Source organism: Dreissena polymorpha, chromosome 8 (assembly GCF_020536995.1).
Source record: "Dreissena polymorpha isolate Duluth1 chromosome 8, UMN_Dpol_1.0, whole genome shotgun sequence".
NCBI lineage: Eukaryota > Metazoa > Mollusca > Bivalvia > Myida > Dreissenidae > Dreissena > Dreissena polymorpha.
In genome coordinates this window covers 44,284,699-44,300,586 of record NC_068362.1, presented here as the reverse complement: position 1 = coordinate 44,300,586, position 15,888 = coordinate 44,284,699, and the positions used below count along the sequence as shown (strand labels likewise).

Below are 15,888 nucleotides of genomic sequence, written 5' to 3'. Positions count from 1 at the left end.
TATTTTGTTCGTTTTGTTTTTTCTTCCAAGTATGTTTTCTACGAATGTTGTTTGAGTACATGGTGTACTATTTGTATTGATTTCAGATTTAATATATATGGGTATGCTTTTGATTAATGTGTAGTACTTCAGAAAATTGCTTGCAGGTATTCTGTATATATAACATATATTCTCGAAAGAATAGAAGTGTTTTGTTTGTTTCATGTAATTGCTTTTCATGTGTTTCAATGGTTTTGATAGTTTCAGTTTCAAGTTTGTATGTTTCTTTTTGTTTAAATGATGTGTATTTAATTGGTGTGTTACGTATATTTCCTTTAATAACTTCCCATAAGGTGTTTGGGTTCGCATCTTTATTATTTTGTCATAAAACGTTTTGTACTAATTTTTACTCATTGTAAATCTGATATTGCCAAATTGATTTTAACATGGACAAAGTAATAAATTTGCATTTATATCTAGCGAATTTTTTAAGTACTAACTAAATTGTAACCCTAATTTTACTTAAACACATACTCCCATTTTTGCATATTGAACGATGCTAAATGTATTTGTTTGTTTTGATTCCTGGCGTTTTTATGACTTTCAATTCACGCAATCCCTGATGATATAATGTTTATTTTATGAGCTTAATTCAGTATTTTAATAAATGTTGGAGTCCATATTCCATATTATCGACTAAATTTTTCCTACCTTTATTTGATGTCTCTTTTTATACACAATTTATACTGAGTAATACTGGTAAAGAAATCAATTAGTAAATTTCCTGATCACCTTACCAAATAAGAACTTCATTGCTGTTTAATCGATTTTATGTTTTGTGAAATATTTTTGTGGACTATATACCCACCTGTTTGCACAATAAAAACGGTTACAGCCAAAGGCTAGATGCAGATTAAAAGAGATTTGTATTTTCCACAATGCAGTTTAGATCGTATGCCTCCCCGTTAAGTTCATGTTGTCGCAGATAAATAGTATCGCACTTCTTCGCTGATGCCATGAAGACGTGAGGTTATCTGGACGCATCATAATATGGGCTCGTTACTACAATTATGCAAGCACTTGTAAAACTTATCAGACCTTTATTAAATTGTCTAGACGTACCCTGCTTTGCTGCATGGGGTTTGTTTCTTCTATCAGGTAATACAGTATTAGCCCAAATTTCATATCCCAATTGAAACTAAGTTGCACAATAAATTACAATATTCGCGTTTTAACTCGCAGTACACATGTTTCCGTATTAGGAAGCAAAACAATAAATAAAATGTACACTAAGTTTACACATACGCAAAACAACAAACACCCTTTGTTCTATATAAAGTTAACCATGTTTTCCCCATGACCTAGATACTTTCTAATATATACCACCATTACTCTTTTGAAAATAGGACCATTATTTTAAACAAACGACATAAATACAGACAATATGTTATCACTAAAAATATTAACTTTTTAACTTATGGTGAATTGTCAAACAACAAAATAAATGAATATCATTTAATGTTTGCGAATTATTCAAATATATATATATATATATATATATATATATATAGAGTTAGTTTCAGATGAATCATTAACAACGTGTATTCGAAAAATATTTATATCTCTATCGTAAAGAATGTACATGCTATGCATGTTGAAGTCTTATGCTAGGTTTACATCTGGCCACGATTACCACGATGTCCCCGATTCCAGATCATCGTGGCGAACGTTACAGAGCGTGGAGTCGAATCGGGGTGATCGGGGGCTTCGGGACAGATTTTAAATCAAACTTAAATTTCACCACGATTGCCACGATTCATTTTCTATCGCAGGAGATCGCAACAAAGCGGCTTTGTCGTGGGAGATCTTAACAGGACGTAACGGAACGTGGTGGAGCGTGGAAGCCAATCGTGTTGATCGCAACAAAGCGTAACAGAACGTGATGCAAATCGTGGGCTCGATCGTAGCAACAAAACGTGCTGATTTCGTTAAGGAAGCGTAACAGAACGTGGAGTATACCATTTAATCGTAGAGCTCCCCGATTTTTTAGCCTCTGGCTAATCGGGGAGATCGTGGCCAGATGTAAACTTAGCATAATACAGAGACATAAAATGTATTTAAAAATGTTGTTTGTTAAACTATTTACACGAATAGTGCCACTAAAATAGATATTACGGCCTGTACAACTGCAATATGTATATGTGTATACTTATTGGCTGGTCTGTCCTTCGGCCCGCCTTGCGTCTTAAGCGAAATAAATCAAAGTGTATTAATGCGTATCAATGAAAACTAATTATTTAGGGTGCATCTCTCTCTTCAAGATTATTGCAGTTATAAGTATTTGTTCTTTCGCGGAACATGACTTACTTAGATTTGAAATTATTAAATTTCAAAATTTTAAATTGATAAAAGAACAATGAGAAGGTTTGAGTACCTGCTTATTTTTTCGAGTCCGATTATTGGGTTGCGCATTAATCTTTAAGGTGTTTGTGGTATTAACATGAACTTTCACATAATTACAATGACTTAAATAAAAAATTGTTAGTACAAGAACCACAACAATCCTCAATATTTACGTAATAATAATTACCCTTGTTAATATGTATGGTTCAAGTGTAAAGCATAAATCTATAAATGTTGACGATAGTAAAATCAACCTCCATAGATTGATAGATTATTCTGGTCTTATTCCATGCTTGTTATGCTTGATATGTCAAACTGGTTCTTCGTCCATTAAGGGGGCATCCTTGTTCTTCAGACCCTTGTTTATTTATCAATCATTTGTTCATGTATTTAATTATTTGTTTATTTATAATTATAGTTGTTTCTTTTTGTAAATGCCAAGAATTGGGATTGCTGACATTACAGTAGTGAAATCAATGCTTTCTATAAATAGATTGCTGAATGTGCTTTGCTTTTTTGAAATTGTACACAGTGCTACTATTTCTCGGTTGTTATGTTGTAAATCTGTCCCTGGTATATAGCGGCAATGCATAACATTGTTTCTAAGACTACCAATTGCAAAAATGGAAGTTTTTCAAATACATACCGGTAGATAGATAGTTGTTTTACATATTTTATCTACATAAAGTTAACATTATTAAAATCATACATTGATATTGAAGGTGGTTTTATAAATGACTGAGACTATATTTCCTTTAGTAACCACTTACTAGTATTCAGTTTGAAAGCAATTCATTGTTCACTATGTTAACATTTAGCATTCTTTCTATCTTCTACACTTTATTTGTTCGAATATAGTTGAATTTTGAAATAAATAGTTTATGGATGTTTAATGTTATTCCTACAGACTGGAAAATGTTTTGCTGATTGACTCATGATTATAAAGGCTTCAAATATGTTGATTTAGGTTACCTACATACCCATAAAATACCACAATCCTTTTAAACACTTTATTCGCTTTGTGAGGTCTTATTTTTTATATTAAGTTTTTTTTATAGCTCAGCATTAGCTTGATGGTAAGTGCTAAAGACATCACCCTAATTTCGGCGTTTGCGTCCACGAATTACTATTATTAAGGTTTAGTTTCCAAATATCCAGGTCAATGTTTGTACCACAGGTATTCAGTCGAAAGTTTATGGATGCCTTGTTAGTACGTGTCGTTGTCATGTTGGTCCGGGATGTTCCGTGTAGGTGCCGTGTTGGTGCGTGTTTATCCGTGTCTCTGCCTTGAAGGTCGATAGCTCTGCTGTGACTGTCCGGGACAGTCTTGTTGATGGCATGTTGTTGCCTGGTTGGTCCGTGTTGATGCTGTGTTTTCATCGGGCTGATGGTCTTTGGAAGACAGTCGACGCTTACATATCCCAAAAAGCCATGGATCGTTCCTGTTTGTCCCGGTTCTTGATCCGAGGGGAACTTGGGTGATCCGGGACCACCGTGTCCACTCTTTCCTATATGGGACTTAAACGTGCAACATCACTGTTTAAACTAGGGATATTCAATTGAAATTTCACACATATCTTTGACATGCGCTTTAGCAGAATTATGCACCCATTTAGAATATACATATTTGGTTGAGGTTTAAGTGCATCTTCTCCATATAATTGTTTCTATTCCAGGTTTTCAATAAAACTTTTCACATGTGCTCGGAGTCATTGTATGATATCATTAACCAAGTTTCATAGCTGTGACCTGCAGTATAGCAAACTTATACCCGCTTTGTACTTATTTTGTTTTACTGAAACACATTTACGTAATATGTTTTTATTTTTTATTGAAATTTCTCCTGCACCTTTGATATAATACGCAAGATAAGTTGTCAGCAAATCAACAATCAATCGTAGACTATCCTAGCCAGCAAAAAGCATGAAATTTGAACGGGGTTAAAGTAAAACAAGTATGGTTAAGATGCTTTGAACTCGTTAGCTTTTATAGTTGATGCTTGAAAAAAGGCGTGCAATAGCTTAGCTCTTCGTAGTTGAATAGAATGCAGATTGAAGAGCCCGGTCCATATTCGGTTCTGTGTTTTCTATGTTAATGTGAACAATGTTACGTGAGGAGATAAATATGTTTGGCTGTCAATAGGTTCCTATTCTCAATTGCAAGTCTACCTCTTTCGGATAAAAAACTAACGACTTTTGAGGTCATTTTTCGTACAGGTCACGTATGATAAAAATTGCGTTTATTTGTTTTCATAAATAATAAGAAATGATACCAATTTTCACCGGACATGAAATCGATCACGTAAAGTACTATCGAATTATTTCTATCTCTGTAATTGGGTGGGGTATCTTCTGAATTTGTTTAAGCATTCAATATGATTTCCGAATGGCTTAGTATTTCGCGACCATGACTTACTGTCGTCGTGTCTACGACTTATATCCGGCGTATTATTGTGTTTAAAAGAGATGGCTTGTTGTCGCACTTGCCACAGTAGGAATGTCCTTAGAGATTCCCAATTAATTTGTACATATTTAATACCGTATATGACCAATTTTTATTTTGTTACTTTCGTGTTACGTTACAAGACTAATTATTGTTATGATACTTTGTAATATATACTTGGATTGAGTCGAAACTGACCTAACGGCCACCTGATTTTACCGGTCACCTGCAGACAACGGTCAGTCTGGAATCTCCCCGACGAAAAACACTCTATATTACACTTGAATTTAACGGCCACCTGTCCATAACGGCCAACGGCCACTATATTCCACTCCGAAATCCATGTTTGACCTGAAATCAACGGTCACGCGTCAGTCGTCTCGAGTCGCGAAAATTAAAAACACAGCACATCATTTGTCCGTCTATTTTGCGGTTAAAGCGTCTGATAGCGGTAATTGTCTTTGATATTATAAAAGCGGCCCGCTGCGAGTAAACAAATAAGGTGTTGAGACGGTTTGTTTTCCGGGGATAATTGTGGGGGTATCTTCAAAAGAAAATATGTCAGAGTTTGTGACACGTTTAAAGTAATTATCGCTAATTAAATGACGGCTAATTAGTACATTGTACTTACAACATTGAGTATCGATTTGAAAATAACATTTTCGGATCATTCGCAAAAAGAGTCCCGCTTTTTAGACTTGTAAGAACGTGACGTAAACGGCACGTGACAGGCGTTGATAAAATCATTTCTGTAGTTTAACAATATGAAATTAAATCAATCTATAAGATCTTATTCTGTATTATTCAATGTACACACTTAAGTTATTTCTGTTATTATGCTTATTTAACGGCAATGAACCTTTGTTTTACACTGTATGCAAATGACTGGGTGGAGTAACTACGTAGCAATACTACCAACTGACAAACCATCTTAAAATTGTGATCCGAATTCAGCGGTGACCTGTGGACAACGGTCACTTTGGTTAATTCCCTTGACCGACCGCTGTTCCAAGGTTTGTATGTAATTGGATTGTTTATGTTTATTCATGACATAATATTCATATACAAAAACATAAACTGACAATATAGATTGATTTGGAAGCAATAACTTAATGACAATCATTACGAAATATGTTTATTTAAAAATGACATATTCAACAGTTACAGTTCATGTGTTTTTTGCACAAATATATTTTAAGGGGCTTTGTTCACAGACTGATAGCATAAGAATAATAATGTCCGTTTGTGTTCCATAAGTACGATTGCGATGGCGCTAATTACCGAAAACGAGACGGCTAACAACATATTAAATGCAAAATAGTCAATATGCTTCTGATCTGAAATATAATGTGATTTAGTATTGCGAATGTTGTAGTGTGTTGTTCGATTATATTAGTCATGCGACGATTAAGTGAATAATAAGTGAAAAGAAAATCAATTCAAGTCCACATTTGTCATCTATACATTCATTCGATATGTAGACTATTTAATTTTGTAAAGTCAATGAAAAGTTATGATTAACAAGCTATATTCGGCGGCATAACGGCCCCTGAGCAACGAGTAATTGCGACCTATCTGATCGATTGTCTAACGTGTACTGACCTCCATACTGAAGTGAATTTTATTAATATAAATTGAAAAAACTCAATGGTGGCGTGTGCATATATATATATATATATATATATATATATATATATATATATATACATTGTATAACTTTTTTTTAGACAAAACTAATATTTTATAATTGATTTTGTTTATTACATGTGTACATCTTTATTCTCTGCGTTTCATAAAACTAAATAAAAATAAATTTTTATGTGACAAAAACATCACGTTTGGTCTCAAAATATTTATCTTTGGAATCCTGCCTTAAACTTACCAACTACATGTAAAACAGAAACTGGGTTAAGGTCGTCATTCGAAATTCTGTTTAAATCGACTGCAATATACAAACGAAATCCTTAACGGAGTTAAATCAATCAGATAGCGTTTTAAAGTTGGACATTGTAAATTTATGATTTCAGATTGAATTTATGTTTCGGTAGTGTTATTTAAACAGAAACTAGCCTTTATTCGTTAAATCTCAGAGACTGCAAAGTAGCTCGATGTAAAAATAATATCGCATATCTATTATTTGAAAAACGATTGTATTAGTAAGCCATTTAGTTCGATCAGTATGGAAATAAAAACAAAGCAGCACATTTTATTTTCTTTGCGAACTTTGAATTGAGGCAGTTTTCCGAAGAATTATAGAAGAACTGTTTAAAGAGATTTATTCACATATTTTCGTATTTTTGATTTAAAAACAAAATCTTTTTACTAACAAAATTATAATAGCTGCGATAATTAAAAATAATAAGATTAGCAAGACAAAAAGGTGATGTAAATTTAAACAGTTTTTCTTCACCGAAATTCGAGCCCAGGATCTCTGAAAGCAAAAGAGAATGCGGTAACAGTAGAGAATCAAATCTCTTAAGAGAAGCCGCATAGTTTACTTACTATGTTACTTATACAGGTATTTTTCAATTCATCGATGAAACGTATCTAAAACGCTTTATGATTGCGCCAATTATTTATTGATAAGGATTGATTTATAAATCGATATCGAATTTTCGTATTCAAGAGCATTGTTTTGCTTTAATGCAAACATTCTTTTTTTGCATCTACATGACATCTTTATTTACAATGTCATCGTCCCCAATTTCGCACTCCCTTAAGATTAATATCAGCCTAGCACAATCTAAATGCATACTTATTCTTGTAATATCGGGTCTTTAATAATGGGACCGCACTGGAATTGCAGTCGCAAGTATCTTTATTTTTTACAGGGACCGCTTTTTAAGTTGCGTATTTATATCCATAACATCAATACGTAGCTGTGAAATATGTTATATGTTATTTTCATTTCAACAGATGTGTTTACTTTTTCTGTTAATTGACGTGCTGTATATGCTTTAAATGATTTACGAATTTTTAATCGGACACCCACCTTTGTGTTGCCGTTACAACAAACCCCAATGTTCAGTGATTACAATGCGTTAACCGGAAGTTCTGACATACGGTTACATGCTGTCAGTTTTATATTAAGCATTCCTGGTAACGGTCAATAAGCAAAATGCAATTTAAGATATAGTTTAAATGATGTCTGCCGGTATCAATTTAAAGATATATATGCAATAAGAAAGCAAACCCCTTCTTTGCACTTCATTATTTTTACTGGTTTCTAGTCTCGCATCTTTCGGATCGTTTGTTTGCTCATAATGGTCGCATACACGTCACTCAATGCCGGAACGCAGTTTTTAAGGTAAACAGAAAAACTTTCAATGGTGTACTTTTGTCAAAAGATTATGGCCTTATAGTTCCAACCATGAACGGTCATATCCATATTTGATATCTTGAGTCATGGTGAATATGGAATGAAATATAAAACTCTTCATATATTAGTACATCAAAATCCGTGTTCCAACTAACATTACTTAAAGGGGCATTTTCACGTGTTTGTAAATTGATAAAATTATTATTTTTTGTTTCAGATTCGCAAATTTTTGTTGTTGTTATGATATTTGTGAGAAAACAGTAATACTGAACATTTACCATGCTCTTAAATATCTATTATATGCATCTTTTGACGATTTAAAAACATGCAACGCGAAACGATTGAAAACTTTGGAGAATTCTGTTTTGTCGTTATATATAGATTGTGATACTACGAGGACTGCTTATATAAAGTCATTGTATTAGTACGGATAGTTGAGTGGCATAAATGATAAACTTTTACTCCAGTAGTCAGTGGTTCAAGCCCAGTTTAGGGTTACTTTGTTTTCTTTCTTTAATTGTATTCTTGTTTTTTTTTTTTACTAGAGCTTTTTAGATCCAATGTTTACATTTATCAATATAAAGCATTTGATGACAAACTTCAACACATGCCAAAATCTTTAAACGTCTTTAGCTCCAGTATACGCATCTCCCCCCGTGTGACTCCATTTCATTTGGGTTATGATATTAATGATCCCCTACGAATATGCTTCAAGAAAATATCCTCATGAATAATACCCCAATAATATTATTAATAAGCGCATAGTAATCTGCGGGCAGACACTAAGCGTTTACGGTATTTTACGTTATAAACAACCAATATCAATATGACTTCAGACAATTTACTTGTGCCCACTCGTCTTTTGGTTTTAAAGGAAAAATATGAAACAAAACAACAAAAGGACATTTTTTGTTTAATTGCATGACTATTCATAGCATTACGTATTCGATGTTATGCACAAACTAACTGTTTAACATCAAGAATTTTTGAACGAGTCGAAACAATCATAATAAAACTAGTGTATACAATCAAAGATAACTTTACATAGTAGTAAGCTCTTAGAAATATAATCAGTTGTTACAAACAAACATTAAACAGTCATTTTGCTGACAAAGGCGATGAAAAAACGAGCAGAATATAGATGAACAATTTAACAGATGCACTTCAAATAAAATATATTCTCAACACATTTGGTTAATTATGCCATTTCGTTACTTCGTATATTTTTGGAGAGAGAAAACATTTAGATATATATTTCTTAGTTATTAAGTGAATTTAGGAAATTCTCGAAACGAGTGATAAATCGTGTCACACGAAATTGGACTTGTCATGGTGCTTTCCGCATACGACGGTGGACTTAGATTAGGCAAAGGCTTCGTGTTTCCTATGGTTATTATACAAGCACAACAACTGTTGCTTATTCCTTCTCGTTTGCTGTTTCCAGCCTTCAATGTCCAATTGTGGTACGCGACTCCGATTCCGACAACTGCCGCGACGGCGGAAACGCTTCCAATCACGATACCGGCTATCTCTGCATCAGAGAGGCCAGCATCGGGGCTATAATGGATAAAAGGTTGAAATATATTATCATGATAAGTCTTAACAATGCAGTTTGGTTATTACTGTAAGCATCATAAGCACCATTTATTCCATCACTATGACCTATTTTCTCCCCTAAAAATCGTGCAAGTGTGGCATTTGCCAGTTACTCGAAAATATATGTTTACTTGATTCTAAAAAACAAGCTTATCAAATACAAATGTGAGGAGTCGGTAAATAGGACATGATAAAACTCAAATACGGTTGAAAACAGTAAATATCCATTTCAAGAAACACAGAAATACGCATACAATTTTTCTATTTTTTTAACGAATACAAATTTACCAGTAAAACTCATTATACCCTCCCCCCCCCCATTCCACGTTAGAAGAATCGGTCGGGTCGAAATGTCGGATGTTTGGTGGGTCTTTGGATCTTTCTTTTTTCCGCACGAACAGATTGGTATGACTGTTCTTTGTTTAGCAAGGAAATCCTATCAAATTTAAAGGTCAAGGATTCAAAGTTCAATGTCATAGAAGCTTTTTCTGTTAAAAATATTTCCAAACGATATTTTGAGAATTAAGGTTAATTGGTATAATAAAAAAATGTCAGGGAAAAAGACCTTCTCAGTTTTCAGATCATGTAACTAGTTATGCAGGTTACTTGCAAAAAGGAATTCATGAATTGATTTTTAGTTTTAGGTCAACACGTCAAAATGTCACATGGGTTTCACATGAATTTCGCTTCCGCAAAATGTGCCTCTGGACTTTTTTGAGGAAAGGGATGCGCAAATTGGTTTGAGGTCAACATGTCAAAGGTTAAGGTCACATGGGCATGCCGTCAAAAAAGCAATTGACACATGTTGTAAGGAGAACGCACGTCTCACAAACATTCTTGTTTTAAATAGTTTGGGTAGACATTATTCTTTACCTTTGTGTATTCGCATGGTCTCTCGTAGGTGATGGTGGTGGTGGTGGACGGGGTCCATGATCGGTGCCATTGTGAGCACAACTTCCTTAGAAAACATTACAATGTTTATGATAAAAAGGCAGGTTATCACTTGGGTTAAAATTATAATAAAAGTATTAACAATTATATATTGTTTTACAATTATAATGATAATGATAATAATAATAATAATAATAATAATAATAGTTATAATAATAAAACTAATATTTAAACATAATATTATTAATTATTATTAATTATTATTATTATTAGTAGTAGTAGGAGTAGCAAACGTTTGTTCTTGTATTCTTCTTCTTCTTCTTCTTTTTCTTATTATTATTTTTATTATTATTATTATTATATAATGCTAATACAACTTCTACGACTAATAATAATATGTATTATTATAATAATAATTATTATTATTTTCTTATACATGTATTATCATTTTATTTTTATTTGTATTTGTATAACTATGTTGTTTAGGCTATTACCTGTTCTGATAAGACAAACCAACGCAATGGCTACAATTGCGACCTAAAAAAAGAATATGATATGGCTTTCAACAAAGAAACATGTACCATATTTCCACTTGATTAATTCTCAAGTACAAGTACAGTACATCCAACGATAACGGACCATTAATAATACAAATACATTTGAGATACGTTTAAACCTATTTATTTGATATTTTTACTAACATATCAATCATACACGAATAGTCTTATTTCATTACAATAACAAGGAAAACGTAGAATAAAAATATTTCCGTTTTCGGGATTTGAACCCGTGATCTTCTGCACAAAAGCTATTGCCACTGCGTAAAGCGTGATGTTATATGTACAAGCGAACTATAAACGCTTACAAATACAAGTATATTCCAAATTATCGAAGGAAGTGTTACCAACGCTTTCCTATTTTACCTATTCGAATGAAGATTATCTTTTTATGAAACAATACTTTAATGTTTAACACTTTTCTTACTAAATGGTGTTATTTCGCTTATCTGAACATAATTAAGAATATTTAAAAAGTGACTCGACGTGTAGTATATTTATTCATATTTAAGATTGAGGGACATATATTGTGACTGTTTGAAAATCGTTATTTTTCCAAACAGTGAACAAGTCCCTAAAAAACAAGTTAGATCTTAAATAAAAACCCTTTCTTAACATCAAAAAGCTACAGGGAAAGAGCTATATTGTACATACATTATTTAAATCAATTTAATCTTATGTATACTTGTTGAATAATTGCACCAAAATGCAAAAAGATAATTAATAACAATATAATGACATATTTAACTTACATATTTGAAGACGCTCATTCCTACACTTGTGTCCTTTAATCCTTCTTGCTGACGAATTGGATCATGTCTAATATTGTACGTGTAGCTGACCTTATCTATACTATATATAGATGTATTGATATGTACGAAAGGGGGTGGATCCAGAAATTTTGGCGAGCGGGTAGGGTAGTAAGTAAAATACTTTAAATCACAGTATAATAATGCATGGTGTAACGCCGATAACAATATACCATATTTGATCAATGGCTTTTGATAGATTTAAGAACATGATAAGCTATGCTGCTGGTATTTGTATTGCGTGTTTGCTGCACGCTTATTTCAATTCAACTCATTCAAAACATTCAACACTGGTTTACCCACAAAATATTTAAGGCATGTCAATCGCTCTTTTGCTGCACAATATATGTATTTATACTATTTTTATGTTCATGTAATACAAAGAAACCAAAGCGTATGCAGAGTGGAAAGTATTATTATTATCATTTCGTCAAATGATTTCAAACAGTCGGACCTTGCACCCCCATGGGAACGATTTCTAGATTGTTACTCTAGCGTTTTTATTTACTTTTGTCATTTTGTACCTGATTTCTCATTTTAAATATGGTCTAGGGTTATACACGTTGGAAAGAAAACACAGTAAGAACTATTTGAATTGACCATCATTACATGTTGTGTAAATGCAACAGAGATACTGTAATAACTTTGCTCGGCATTTAGTCATTCTCCGCAGGTGTTGAATTGATCGCGGGTGTTGACGTAAGAGGTGATATTGTTCCAAGTTTAAACTCAAACGGCAACACACTGATCACAATAATTAAGCGAAATGTGGTCAAATGCAAAAAAAAAAGATAAAACATCTTATAAAATTAGTTTTCTTCCTCTCCAACAGCATTTTCAGTGCTAACCGAGTTTTGATTGCTTCATATAACAAGAACTTGGACCATACATTGAGTGAATGGTTTCATTTAATGACACACACAATGTTGGCCAATTGAGACGGTATATGAGGCGTGTAAACAATATATGTATGGGATGGCCATTCTCATGCGTAGAGGACAAAATCTGAAGTTGCCGATAAGCTAGTATGTTTTTTTCTCGACTCCTAAGTATGCCAACGTTTATTCGTTTATTTCATTATCTAAGTATAAAAGGTTAGGCTACCACTGAAGTTCGACAAGGTTTATGGTAGCAACCGTTTTTTTCCAGTTTTCGTTAATTTTATAAACAAATTTCAATCTTCTGTATAAGTTAAATATCGAATCGCCTGATTTACGCAAAACGATCAATTATTTCAAAGCTGCTTTGCAGTTGTACCGACATTATAAACTGTTTGAATGGCACTCTTCATGTAAATAATTAAACAACCAACGATTTTTAATAGATAATTGTGCCTCTGTGAAACGTCAATACATAACATGTACAGTCTTTATGATCGGGATATACATTATTAATATACCAAGAAAAGCACTACGAGTACAATTAGTTTCAGTTTCATATGAAACTTACTATAAAAACCCGTTTTAAATCAATAATTGTGCCTCTAAAATGCATACTAAATAACATGTAAAGCTTACGATTAGGTTATAAATGTTCTTTTTGGAATCTCTAATGCAAGATAACGAATACAAGTAGTTTCATATGAAACTAACGTTCAGTTTCATAAAAACACTTTAACCAGAAGACAAGAGACGCAAGAGATAATAGGCGGATGTTGTTAGAGCAAAGACATACTTAAAATGGTAATACAAGAAAAGACTGTAAACCCCTTTTAAAAATTATTATTATTTTAAACATGCTATCGTTTTGAGACACCATTATAATACGGTATATTCGGAAAAACAGATCATATGCCCATCATTGCATATGTATATTATTTGGGTCTTTCGATCGCCTGTCCGTCGCTTTTTGAGCGAAATATATCAAAATGTAGTAATGGCATCGAATAATAACTCTTCATTTAGGATGCAAACACCACAACTCTCTTTAGTATATTTACACATTTATTGCAGTTACATGTATTTGTAAATGTTCTTTCGTGGAATATGACTCTATTTGAAGTGAACGTATTTACATCGACCTGGGTTGCTGGTGGTAACATCTACGGGTTAATGGTGCTGAACGGCCATGAACGGAAAGTCCAGATCAAACACCTCTATGCCATTGATGCCATCAGAAATGGTGTGGAACCGTCGTATCCTCCCCCGGCTCTTCCATAAACTATCTTATACCCCGATCTGGGTACCGAACGTGTAAGCCAATGGCGGACTTATTTCTGACTTCAACATGTAAACATCACTGTTCGATCGTGCTACTTCTTAACCCTGTCTTAAGTACACAGTTTATTACTGAAATATATTGTCCTGATTTTATAAAGACCACATATTTCCATTCACAGGTTCTTGAAAAAAAATTTGGTCCTTATATATATATATATATATAATAAGAGTAAAGGTATCCAACGATGATTTCCCAGGTGTATTGAATAACACAATGCAACAGCATATACGATCCAACAATGCACACATATGTTGTTGTGGTTGCCAGCAGGAAGGGTCCATCTATGATGAAACACCTTTTATTTGATGAAAATCGCCCAAGTATGTCCAAAACAGCCAAAAATTTCACAAATAGCACCCCAAAATGAAAGTGTGTAATTGCTGACGACTCTTCACTATCTGTTTCCTCAAATGATACAGCTATTATTGAGAGTGTTTTAAATCATGACCTAGACTGTATAAACCAATGGGCAAAGTAATTGCTCGTCGAGTTTAATCTCTGAAAACGGAAGTTATGTTTTTCAGTCTCTTGAAATGTCAAAACCGTCCAAATTTTACTTTCGACCAAACCCATATATCCTTTGTAAAAGACCATAAATATCTCGGTATTACGCTTAGTGTAGACGGTTCGTGGCACTAACATATTGACAATATTAAAAAAATCAGCTTCCCAAATACTTGGATCCATGAGAATGCTAAAATACAAACTTTAGCGGGAAACACTCTATCAAATATACGTCTCATATCTTAGACCTTTGTTAGAGTATGCGTCCATTGTCTGGGACAACTGCGCAAAATACGAAAAAGAACTGTAAGACAAAATTCAATTGGATGCAGCTCGTATTATAACAGGACTAACACGATCAACTTAAATTACTCTACTATTAAAAGAAATTGGTTGGGTTTCTCTCGATGACAGACGGAAAATTAAAAAACTTGTTTTCGTTTATAAACACAATAAAGGTGCCTTACCACAATATTTTAACGATATTTTCCCAGCCACAATAGATAACATTCCTTACCTGTTACGTAATCGTGGCGACTATGCAACAATCGCTCGTAGACTTGCGATTTACTCAAATTCAACTATTCCTTCGTCTCTTAAGTTATGGAACGAACTTGACATAGATACAAGGTCTTTACCAACGCTTTCTAGTTTTAAAAGTGCAGTAAAGAGGAAGTACAATCCTCCTTTAGGTCCTTCGTATTTTCTTGTTGGCGAACGCAAGCAACAAATTCTACATGCTCGGCTAAGAAACCACTGTAGCGACTTAAATTCCGATTTACACATAAACCACCTACGTGACCATCCAAAATGCGCTCGTAATAGTCCTGTCGAAGACGTGGATCATTTCTTCTTCAAATGTCATCTTTTCTCCGAGCATCGTATCGTGCTTTTTACCAACACTCGTCCATACCACACTCCTAATGCAAACAAACTATTATACGGTATCCAAGAACTAACTGATAACCAAAACAATGTGTTTTTTTTGGAAGTTCAACGATAGATCAAGACTTCAAACAGGTTCATTTAAATATTTGACTGTAAACACATTTTCAATGTTGTTCGCTTGTTCATCTTATTCAACAGAGTTCAAGATTTTTCGCTGCAGATTTTGTGCTATATTGTAGTTCGTAGAGTCAGGTTGTGCGGAGCAATTTATTGTTATTTT

The 15,888-nt window shown here is 33.4% G+C and overlaps 2 protein-coding genes across 2 annotated transcripts in view; one reads left to right on the top strand and one right to left on the bottom strand.

Annotated features, from left to right (window-relative positions):
* LOC127841559 (fumarylacetoacetase-like) overlaps positions 1 to 15,888 on the top strand; it is a 106,040-nt gene that overhangs the window by 72,710 nt on the left and 17,442 nt on the right. The window lies entirely within an intron of this gene.
* LOC127841560 (uncharacterized) lies at positions 9,045 to 12,048 on the bottom strand. Its single transcript, XM_052370480.1, has 4 exons — positions 11,940 to 12,048; positions 11,125 to 11,167; positions 10,613 to 10,697; positions 9,045 to 9,700 (listed from the first exon to the last, which is right to left on the bottom strand). Exons 1-4 carry the CDS (start codon positions 11,955 to 11,957, stop codon positions 9,409 to 9,411), a joined length of 438 nt encoding a protein of 145 aa, XP_052226440.1. The 5' UTR covers positions 11,958 to 12,048; the 3' UTR covers positions 9,045 to 9,408.

Excerpts from the sequence above, each read along its gene's own strand:
- LOC127841560 (XM_052370480.1), bottom strand. Across the intron at positions 10,698-11,124 it reads GGTTTGTCTTATCAGAACAG|GAAGTTGTGCTCACAATGGC; the intron begins GTAATAGCCTAA and ends ATGTTTTCTAAG. Across the intron at positions 9,701-10,612 it reads GACCATGCGAATACACAAAG|CCCCGATGCTGGCCTCTCTG; the intron begins GTAAAGAATAAT and ends TATCCATTATAG.